We start from the raw sequence: 11347 nt of genomic DNA, 5'->3' as shown, positions 1-11347 counted from the left end.
TAGAGAAAAATATGTCCATTTTATTGAGCACAACACCGAGCATGAAGCCGGAGGGGCCGGGGCACAAGAAAACCAGGGAGGGACAAGAATAATGCCCCTGGTTTTCAGGGCGGGACAGAGAAGAAGAGAAGCGAGAGGCGACTTAGCAGCTGAAATGAAAACAGTCAACTTCCAAGTTTGACTTCATGGGGACTGGGTGAGGCATCTGGCCAGGGTGACACCTCCGGACAGTACCGCGTCACCAATTTGCTGTCTCTTGCATCCTGAAGGCTGCAGCGCTGCCTTGGGCCTGGGGCAGGATGGGGAGGTGATCAGCAGGGCTCTGGGCCAGCTGGAGCCCACCCTGGACCCCGGGCCTGGCCCCACGAAGCCGCCTGTCCTTCACGCCGGTGGGCAGGCGACCACGTTCCGGAGCCCACGCCAGCCACTGGCTGGCAGCTTGGAGGCAGGAGCGTGTGCTGAGGGGGGGTCTGGGTGGGCGCGTGGGCCCGCAGCTCCTGGTGCCACTCACAGCATCAGGTCCCTGCGACTCTGCGGCCGGGCTCGCCCCCCTGGGACGGGAGCCCTCCCTGAGCCCTCACACTGGCCCTGCACCCCCCCAGACCCCCCCAGCTCTGAGTTGCCTCACCTGAAAATCCACACCTGCGTGGGCTCCAGGGATCACATAATGAGACAGACTCCGGTCTGCCCTGCCCGGCAGTGGGAACTGCCGCCGGCTTTCACGGGCACCATGACCTCGGATTTGTAGTTCCTGGAAAGTAAACGAGGCAGCGGGCTGTGGAGCATTGGACGAGGGGGGACAGGCTGCGTGGCTCCCCCGGCGTGGCCTCCACTCGGCCCTCCCTCCATCGAGAACAGGCCCTCGCAGAAAGGACAAAGATGACCACGAAGGCCCTCAAAACACCGTGGTTCCGGAGACTCGAAACCTAGCGCCCACCACTGCGCATACTCCGCTTTCTGCAAGCCCCTGCAGCTCCCGTTGCTTCCCTGACCTTGTAAGCACCTTTGTGAGATGGGCTGAGCAGGTGAACGCGATTTTACAGGGGAGCAAACCAGAAACAGAGACATTGACGGATCTGCCAACAGCCACCCAACGAGTGGTAGGGATGGGACTGGAGGCATCTCCCCCCCCCCCCCGCCCCGCCCCTGATCCAGGGCTCTCGCCGCCACACAAGGCTCTCCCTGTTGGGCCAGTTTCTTTCAGCCCCGTCGCCTGAGCAGGGCTAGGCCTCTGCCTTTGGCCGAAGGTACGTACTGTTTTTTGTTGGCTTTTCTGAAGAGCGTGGGCTCGGAGCAGTAGGAGGACTTCCCTTTGCTCCCAATGCTCAGGCAGCTGGAGCAGCAGCCGCAGGGCCCGGCGGCCAGGGGCCCCTGCTGCATGGGCACCAGGCTGCTGCTGATGCGGAGCGAGCCATTGACCAGGCAGTTGAGGGACCTGGCGCCGGGCGCCGTGGGCCGGGGACCGTGCTGGCAGGGCAGCCGCGTCAGGGTGGGCGGAGCCACACTCTCGTCTGGGGCCGGGGCCTCGGTGATGGTGATCTCGGACGAGCCAGGTCTCGAGGCTTCTGAGGCTGGGGGGCCGGGTGGCCTGTTCTCCACCTCCGGGCGGATGCCTGGGCTGTGCAGGTTCATGTGCAGCTTCCTCATGTGGTGAACCACGGCTGCTGCATTGAAGGCTTGCTAAGGAGACACCAGACCAGCCTCTGGCCACCTCTGTTCTTGGAGGGCACCGGGGCTCAAGCCTTCCCTTGGCCCTGTGGCCTCTTGAAACTCATGTGCCCACTTCTCCTCCCAGAGAGGGTGCAGAGAAGCCCCAGGAACAGGCCCTACCCCAGCCCGGCCCCGGCTCAGCCTCCAGGGGCTCAGAACACCCGGCCTACCTCCCGGAAAGGGCAGCTTACCCTCCACTTGCTCTTGGCAAAGTTCTTCTGGATCTGGAGACTGACTGAGGGGTAGATGTCCCGGTGGAGGGCCGTGTTTCCATCAATCCTGTGGGTGTAGAAGGGACACCTGGTTAGTGGGGAGCTGGGGGAACCCAGCCAGGGGTCGGGCGGGGGCCATGCATGCAGGTCCAGGGTGAGCCGAGTGGAGTGCCTCGGAAGAAGGGTGGCGCACAGCAGGGATGGGCTGCAGCCAGGGCTCCTCCGTGCCCCTGGGCAGGTCATTGCACGGCCCATGCTTTGGCAAAACCAAAACCTTGCTTTATAGTGGGGTGGGCTGACTATGACCTGTCGGCCACATCTACCCACTGCCTGTTTTTGTAAACAGGCGTCTCACTGGGACACAGATGAGCCCATTCGCTCAAGCATGAGCTACGGCTGCCCCCATGCTATAAGGGCAGATTGACTAGGTGCCAGGTAGGTGGGAGGGCCAGCTAAGCCTAAAATACTTATTTTCTGGCTTCTAACAGACAAAGTTTTCTGGCCCCTGTGTCAGAGGGTGCTTGGGTTGTCACTACCCTATAGTTTGAAAATTTACTCAGGACCCACCTGCTCCCAGAAGCCTTCCTTAATGAGGCCACCTGATACAGGTGGCCCCTTTCTTGGACATCCATCTCTAAGTGTTCCTCAGATACTTGCCGTACACACAGAACTTTCTAGGCACCAGGGACACAGAGAAGTGACAGATGGGACCCTGATCTCTGATCCCTTTCTAGCATAGCTGCGGTGCCCTGTTCCATGCTGGGAGCTAGAGTAACTCATGGTAATCTGTGTCATGGATAAAGAATGGTAAGGAGGCGTAACGTGGCCTGGAGAAGTCAGGGTTTCAGGGAAGGGCAGAAACTAGTCTGGATCCTGAGGGATGCTACGTATAAGGCAAGAGGTAGAATGTTCTAGGTGGTAAAAATGATGTGACCCAAGGTGGAAGTTGGAAAGAGCTTGGGATATGGGGTAGGGGAAGGGACAAAGAAAAATACAGGAATGCCTGGGTGGCTCAGCAGTGGAGCATCTGCCTTCAGGTCAGGTCGTGATCCCAGAGTCCTGGGATCGAGTCCCTGCATTGGGCTCCCCACGGGGAGCCTGGTGCTCCCCCTGCCTAGGTCTCTGCCTCTGTCATGAATAAATAAATAAAATCTTTAAAGAAAATAGAGAGAGAAATACAGCTTTTAGGCCTTTCTGGAACAGAGAAGGTGTGTTGGGAATTTGGGGGAAATAAAGTCAGAGGTAAAAAATTAGGGAAAACTTGCAAAGGTAGACGAATCAAGGCTTGCCGTGATAGGACGTGAGGCACTATTGTGAATCTTGAGCACGGGGGTCTTAGCATGGAAAAACAGTGTTGTACAACGTCATTTATTCATTTCACTGTTTGGTTGCTTTGTGATTCTTCACAAATCACCTCACTCAGAACAGGTTTTGACCCCACAGTGAAATGATGCTCTCAAGGACAGGGCGGAGCTGCCTATTTCTGGATGCTTCTTGAGTAGCTAGTAGTGAGTATTATACCCTAGTACTGATAGGACAGCTGCCAGTCTTGGGTCAGAACCTGTGTCATTAAATGCTGTTTGCATCTGGACCTGATCAACACGTCTATGCTCCTTGGATGCCGCAAGAGTAAAGAGCTCAGGGCAAGCAAACTCTTGGGAAACACCATGCGAATGAGTCATCGTGGCATTTGGGAATCACAGAGCCAGGGTCCATAGCCCACCCCATCCTCACTCACCAGGGGTGCCTCAGTGCCTTCTCACAGGTGTACCGTTCATTCGGGTCCTTCTCCAGCAAGTGGCAAATAAAATCCTTGGCTGAGGGGAGAAATCAGAGATACAACTGAGGACCAGATTTCATGACTGATGGAAATTCACTTCTGGGCTGGTGGGTGGCAATGAATGCATCTTTAGCTAATTTTCCAAAGAGGCAATTTTAAGAGTCTTAGGAAAAAAAAAATCCAAGCCACCTAACAACAACCCACCATAAACCACCAAGGAGAGGCTCTACGTAGCCTCACCCACACAGCGCTGCATATACAGCTCTTATCACGAGGCCCCAACGTGCCTGCATGCCACAAGCATATGCATTTGCACCATTCAGAGGCAGGCACCCACACGTGGGCACACGTGAGTGCTGCCTCGGCCCACCTCTGCTTTCCACTTGATGGACCCAACGACATGTAATGACTGCCTTTTCTCACACACACAGGCATTGCATGCTCTCAGTCTTGATATATAATGAAGGCAAAACTTGGCCTTGGTTTTGCCACTCCTGCCTGGAACACTCCCTAGTGCCTGCCTCTGCCCTCCGGGCCCCCCTCTAAACTACTTTACCAGAGAGGCTGTGGTTCTGTCTCCAGGAAAACAAAAGCATGAAGCTTAGATGCGAATAATTTTTTTGGCCTTTGAGCCAGATGAAGATTTCTCCACTTTCCTTGGCAGCCTGTTCTCTAAGATTCCCCGGGGACTTTCAAGAGCCAGGACTGTCATCCATTGTTACACTCTTTTCTCTTGGCAGCCTTTGCCTTGAGCCTGTTATCTTGTCCTTCACACCTGCTAGCCTTACCTGACTCAGAAATGTCATCCCAGAATGGAGACTCAAATTCATAGTAGCCCTCCTTGATCTTCTCGAAAAGCTTAGACTCAGTTTCTTCATAGAAGGGGGGATACCCACACAACCTGCAGTGAAATAAGAAGGAAGCATGCTACTCAACGACCCCAGTCTCCTTGGGCCAACCTCCACTGCATACACAGGCAGGAACTAGGATCCCCAACCAGCAGTAGGGGCAGGACATGGATCTGCCTGATTCTGGAATGATGCAGGCCCCATTGAGTGTTTATGCAGGAGCCAAAGGTTGGAACAGGCAGCTGTGGAAGGCCCTTTTATGCATTATTCCTGCAAGCTCTCAATGCCTCTCCTATGCCTCCCTGCAGTTAGATGATGTATAAAATATCTTAGGACAGATGAGAGAATGTCTGCTTGAATGTACATTTCGTGACGGATTTTTTTAGGCTATTTTGTTCTTTGTTTTTTAGTACCTAAACCAGTGATTAGCACAGAATAGACTGTCAATGAATATTTGTTGAGCACACGAATGAATGACAGTAATTATTTAACATAAGCTTAGTAAATAAAGAACTGAGTCCATACGAAGGGATAAATAGGTTATTTTCCTAAAAGCAGAAGCTGCTGTAGATGAGGAGGGATGGAGGGGAAGGGGTGATGAGTAGGTTTGGAAAGGAGAGCCCAAGAATATGACCAGGTTCATTCAGGCCATCATTTTGCTTTGGGCGGACTTGCCAGGAGAAACATCTGAGATGTGAACATTGTGCCCACTTGGCTGCCCACTTGGCTTCCAACTTGGCTTGGCCTGGCCTCTCCTTTCTTCATTGCTCATTCCACAGAGCAGGACTCAACACATTAACAAAGAGTAAATGAAGGTGGGAGTGCAAGAAGAAGAGAACCATATGGCTGAACAGTGGGTTCACACTGAGCTTTGTTTTAATTGTCTGGTGGAGACCAGGACAGAAACCTCTGGAGCTGTGTGCATGGGTAAGTGTGTGTGTGTGTGTGTGTGTGTGCGTGCGCACATGCACATGCACATGCTTTGATGGTGGATGTTGCTTGAGGAGCTAAGATGGGGGGGGGAGAAAAAGGATGAGCAGGTTCTGAGATTTCCCAGGAACTGAGCCAATGCCAGCTTCTACTCACAGTATGTAAGTGATGACGCCAATGGACCAGCAATCCACAGCCTTGCTGTAGGGTTTCTGGGCCAGCACTTCCGGAGCTGCAGCAAACCAAAGGCAGAGTCAGGGCTGGGACAAGAAGAGAGGGCTGAGGGGCAAGGGTCAAAGGTCAGGAAGAGGCTTAGAGAAGCAGACTAGGAAAGCCCCCAGGATGGTAGTGTTTCTGTAAGAATGAAACCTTTCCTAGGGTAGGGTCTCCCATCAGACTGAACCTTCCTCCATCAGCCTGGAAGATCCCCATGACAGGGCCTAGGACTCTTACATCAGGCTAAATACTGTCTGAAGGCAAGTCTATGTCTCCCCATGAAGATAGGGCATCCCAGGGCTGGAGCTGTGTGTCTCTGTTCAGATGGGGATATCTGCAATATACGGGCAGTCTCTGTCCTACTAGATGGGGTTCTCCCTGAGGGAAGAGATAGTCTTTTACATTAAATGAGGAATTCTTAGAGGGCAGGTCACAACTGTCCCATCCATCTCAGTTACCTTCTGAGGGTGAGGTTTAGTCTGGCCTATCAGATTGAGAGCTCCTTGAGAAAATGAGCCATGTCGTCCTCTGTCTGGGAGCAGTAGAGAGCTACCTTCTATATTTATCCCAGATACCAGGGCTTTGTATTCAGTGGAACTCAATACATACGGACTGAGCTCTCTTTGAGGGTGAGAGCAGATTTCCTCTATGAAGTTAGAGGTCTCCTTCCTACATGCCATCCTCAAGCAGGTGATAAATTGCTAAAAGGAAAGGGCAGGGGCGGATGCTCTGAGTTTTGACTTCCTCTCTGTGGATCTCAGGAATGCTTCCACCTGGTTACTTGCCTGCTTTTACTTTTTTGGGGGGCCTTAAAAGCTTCCTGTTTAAGCAGGAGGCCCCACCTTTGCCAGTTTCCTAGGGTGTTTCTTTGGGAATATATTTGGGGAGGCATGCCTGGGTTCCTCAGTTCTAAACTCAACACTATGCCTCTGGGATACCAAGAACTGGGGCATTGAGGTCTCCTCTGGAAGTGGGAGAGAGGAAAAGGGGGGGCTAGTGGTCAACTCCTTGGCAATCCAACAATCTCTGGTTTTATGATCTTGTCTTTGCCCCTTGTCTAGCCAGAAAGACAAAGCCAGGAATCTGTGTGCAAAAATGAGAGCCAAATATAGGCAGGCGCTGTGGGAAGAGCTCAGGGGTAGGCTGTTTCTAAAGATGTAGGGTTTGGGAGCAGGAGGGGTAGTTTCAGAGATACATGGATCTACCCTAAGCTTCATACTGAAGCTTGAATTCATTATGGATCATTATGGATTATTTGGATTGCCCCTGAAATTGAGCCCTGTGTCCCTAGAACCAGCCCTCTCTGTTAAATATCCATGAAGTTGAACACAGCCAACTGGTCAACCTTCCTCCTACTCCCAGACTCACCCACGTAGCCGGGGGTCCCACACGCAGTGGACATGACTCCACTCTGTTCCATCTTGGACAGACCAAAATCTGTGATCATGATCTTAGAATTCTCTTCAGGGGTTAGGTACAGCAGGTTTTCAGGCTGTGGGAGAAGAGCAATGTGAGGCAATATAGGATATAATCATCTGAAATATGTATTTCTTTCCCTCCCCTGATATATAATTTCTTAGGAAGCTGAGCTCTGGGCTCCTGACTTCAATGTCAGGCTCATCTTCCCCAATTCTTCCCTCCTTCTTCCTACTGCAGCCCCCAACCCCATATCCGAACACTCTGTATTTTGCTTATGACCCTCATGTGCTCAGCTTTATAGCCACTAATGTGCTACTCCCACCCTCTCCTCATCCCCAGCTACTCTAAGACTGAGGGAACCAAACTAAAGTTAATTGTCTCTGATCTCTCCAAAGTCTAGTACATGCCTGATGCAATGCTGATCCCAGTAAGTATTTATTACATTTGATTTGGACCGTGGCTAGGTTTAAGAAACACGTGGATTATCTTGGTATCCTAATAGGGTGAGGCCTAGTAAAAAGTTCAGGAAAAGGCTGAGATGAAAATCAGCAGTGATTGCTCAATCATTTAAGATTTGTTTAAGTAATCTAAGGGCAGAAGGGGCCTTAGGAGTCTATTAGTCCAACCCTCTCATTTTATGGGGCTTAGGCTGCCCACGACCCAGGCAGCTTCCTAAAGGGTCATTCTCTGTTTCCCACTGAGGACTCCCACTTTGGCACCTTTAAGTCTCTGTGGACGATGCCATTCTCGTGGAGGTATTTCACTGCTGACAAGACCTGCTGGATCACCAGGCTGGCATCCTTCTCTGTGTAGACACCCCGCTCCAGGATCCGGTCAAAGAGTTCCCCGCCAGAAACACTGTGGGCATAGGGGCAAGCGCAGGAATCCAGGTCTTATTTCAGGTCAAAGGGAGATAAGTCTATTTGCTCTGTAGCCATGAAGACACAACTGTGGTGGAACAGGCAGGTGCTCATGGCCTGGGCAGGGAGGTCTACTTTACTCTGAGAATATCTCCTTTGGGTGTTGGAATGGTATCACGAGGGAGTCATTTCTTTGGGCCATTACCCTCTCCCTGGGCCTTTCCTTAAAATAAATACAAAATGCTCCTGGCTAGAGTCAAGCAAGAAGCCAATAATCACTTAGTGGGAGCTGCCTACTTTCCTGGCCTGGGACCAGGGAGCCACAATGAAAAGGAGACGTGAGACTGAAATCAGGCCAAGGCAGGAAAGAGAAGGTGTATGAATGAGATGAATTGTGTGTGCTTGGGTCAGGTTTTCTTTCCTCATTGTGGACAACTGGGCTACCTAAAGCCAGAATCATGGGTGGAGTTGTAGTGGTGTTTGAAGACTCCAATGGTATGGTATCTCAGGATTCAGGGGCTTTAGGATCCAGTCTGTCCCCCATCTCTTGAATGCCATCTATACTATTTTTGCCAAGAAGTTTTGTAGTCCATCCTGGAACACCTCAGAGGGAGACCACTCACTACCTCCTAAGAAGATTGCTTTGTCTTTCAGCACCTTCTCAATATTTCTCTATATTATGCTGGAACCCACTCCCTGCAGTTTCAGCCAGCAGATGCCACTTCCACCCACTGGGGCCATGCAGAGCAAGAAAACCCTTCTTTCACATGAATGTTTTCCAGTATGTGAAGACAGTGAAATGCTCAGTTGAGGCCCTCTCTGGACGAAACAGTCCAGCCTACTTCTCCCATGAGCCAATTCTCTCACAGTCCTGGCCCCCTTCTCACTGTTCCGGGGCACTGGATACCGACATGCACACAGGATAGGACCATGCAGTAACGAGGAAGGAGAATTTCTTTAATCAAAATGCACACCACTCTACTGCTTTTGTTGCTGTCCTGAAGCTCTGGATTCTACTATAGGAGCTAGACACCCATGAGAAAGGTAGTTTTTATGCACAGCTAGGAATTCCTGACTTGGAATGGCCTGAGTCCTAGAGCTCACACTCTCATAGGCTTTGCGACTCTTCAGTGACATCTACATCTGCCTACTTCCCTGTCTCCCCTTAGCCGTCTAAATGTGTGCTAATCCCCTTGAATTGGCCTCATTAAGGTGCCACATGGTTCCTGCTCATTTGTTAGTGCTGTTCTATTTCCCCCACCACCACCCCCAGCCCAACCTCACTTCCTTGACCACCTGCTCCTCTAGTCACTGGGCCTCAGGTGAGCCTCGGAGCTAATAGGCTGCTTAGGCCCAAGTTAGCTCATTAAAGTATCTGAGGAATCAGCCTGTCAGTCAAAACTATTGCTTCTGGCTACTGAGATCTCCGAGTGACGTGTGTGCGTGTGTGTCCTTTATAAATAGAAGTTTCTCGGAGTCCAAGGCTGAGCCCTCAGGAGCACCAACCCACTCCTACAGCATTCACTCTCAGCCAGAACTCCTATTTATATATGACAATGATGCGGAGACTTTTCTAGTGAGGTGCCATTTGTGTCCTACAGATGGGCATACATGATCACCGCCTGTTTTTAACTTTTTGGATGGATGTCTTTTGAGAAAGTCTTCTTTTTTATATCGAATTGAGATCTATGTACCTGTGGTTTCTAATCCCACAGTAATTTTACCCTGGAGTGGCATTGAGACATTTATTTTTTTAAGACTTATGTATTAGAGAGAAAGAGAGAGAGGACACATGTGCATGAGCAAGCAGGGGGAGGGGGGAGAGAATCCTCAAACAAACTCCTTCTTGAATATGGAGCCCTATGAGGGACCCTGATTCCGGGACCCCGAGATCATGACCTGAGATGAAATCAAAAGCCACCTGCTCAGCCAACCCAGGTGCTCCAGCATTAGGACATTTAATATTCAGTTGGGTGGACATAGAAAGACGAGTCAAAGTGGACTCAAGCCATGGTGCCAGAGAAGGGTTCTGGACATGCCCTTCAACCGTGGGGTTGTGGGAAGGTCCAGAAAGTATGAGGAGAGCGGCTGGGGCAACAGGGGAAGATGGATAGGTTGGAGTTCCAGCTATTTGCTGACTTGTAGAAAATATTTTAACAACTGGTAAGGCTGTACTGGTACAGATCATCTCAATAATCAGTCCTGGATTTACCCCTCAGTCCACACAGAACATGTTTGTGACCAGTAGCATACCTAGTCTGAGAACTCTTGGCATTTGAGAACCTCTTTAGCTAATTCTTGATCTTTTTTTAAAAATATTTTATTTATTTATTCATGAGAAATATAGAGAGGCAGAGACATAGGCAGAGGGAGAAGCAGGCTTCCTGCAGGAGCGGAACTCGATCCCAGGACCCTGGGATCACACCCTGAGACAAAGGCAGATGCTCAACCACTGAGCCACCCAGGTGCTCTGCTAATTTTTGATCTTATCCTTTGGATCACCACACTCCCCTCACCACCGAGCAGTGTCCTCTAGGCCTCAAAGGCCCCCTGAGACCTGTGGAGGAAGTGGGTCACCTTTCACTTACAGCTGCATGACCAGGTAGTAGTGAGTGGTGCTCTCATAGATGTCCTCTAGGGTCACGATGTTTTCATGCTTGATCCTGGGGGAAAGTAAGGTTCATGGTGAATGGTATATGGTGTAGGTGATCCAGACAAAGAATGGACACCCAGCCCACCGGACTTTTACTTCTGTTAGAGACTTTTGATGACAATGTGTAGGAAGAGTGGATCCTTGTGAAGCCTTCCTAATAAATAAGCAGTTACAATGAAATCCTAAAGAAAAGATGCCAGAGTAGTGTTCAATCCATATTTTTGAATGGATAATTGATCATTCTGCCCTCAAGGAACCAACATTTTGTTGCTACTCCAGAAATCTCTTTGGTTTAAAAGAGCTGAAGAAGGCTAAGGGAACGTCCAAAACTAGATTATTTTATAAAATGGGTATCCAGATCTCCTTCAGAAACATTCTTGAAGAAAGTGGAGTGCAACAGAAGACAATCAGGTTAGCTAAGCCTCCTCATGGGTAACCATGGAAGGAGCATTGCAAAATTATTATTCCAGATATTGTGAGGTACAGGAAAGATGCTGATTTCTGGGGTCAGTTCTGTGGGATATCTTGGATTAGCAATTCTCAGTCAGGGGTTCTTTTGTCCTTCGGGATACATTTTGGCAGTATCTGGAGATATTGTGACTGGGGAGGGGGCAGGAGCTACTGCCATCTAGTTGGTGGAGGCAGGAATGCTGTTAAATATTCTACAATGCACACAGAATAGCCCCCAACCCAATAAAGAATTATTTGGTCTAAAATGT

General features: G+C 50.5%; 1 protein-coding gene across 1 annotated transcript in view; it reads right to left on the bottom strand.

The window, feature by feature from the left end:
- The window catches only part of CAMK1G (calcium/calmodulin dependent protein kinase IG), a 30368-nt gene continuing 19021 nt past the window's right edge, over positions 1-11347 (bottom strand). Inside the window, exons 4-13 of the mRNA XM_025429795.3 lie at positions 10564-10638; positions 7835-7973; positions 7065-7188; positions 5637-5712; positions 4491-4603; positions 3661-3739; positions 1902-1989; positions 1256-1680; positions 629-751; positions 1-289 (exon numbers count right to left, since the gene is read on the bottom strand). Coding sequence (XP_025285580.1) covers positions 661-751; positions 1256-1680; positions 1902-1989; positions 3661-3739; positions 4491-4603; positions 5637-5712; positions 7065-7188; positions 7835-7973; positions 10564-10638 — 1210 coding nt within the window. The 3' untranslated portion in view covers positions 1-289; positions 629-660. The remainder of the gene's footprint in view (positions 290-628; positions 752-1255; positions 1681-1901; positions 1990-3660; positions 3740-4490; positions 4604-5636; positions 5713-7064; positions 7189-7834; positions 7974-10563; positions 10639-11347) is intronic.

The sequence above is a fragment of the Canis lupus genome, chromosome 7 (genome assembly GCF_003254725.2).
Source record: "Canis lupus dingo isolate Sandy chromosome 7, ASM325472v2, whole genome shotgun sequence".
In the NCBI taxonomy this organism is placed as follows: domain Eukaryota; kingdom Metazoa; phylum Chordata; class Mammalia; order Carnivora; family Canidae; genus Canis; species Canis lupus.
This window is presented reverse-complemented; position numbering and strand designations above follow the sequence as displayed.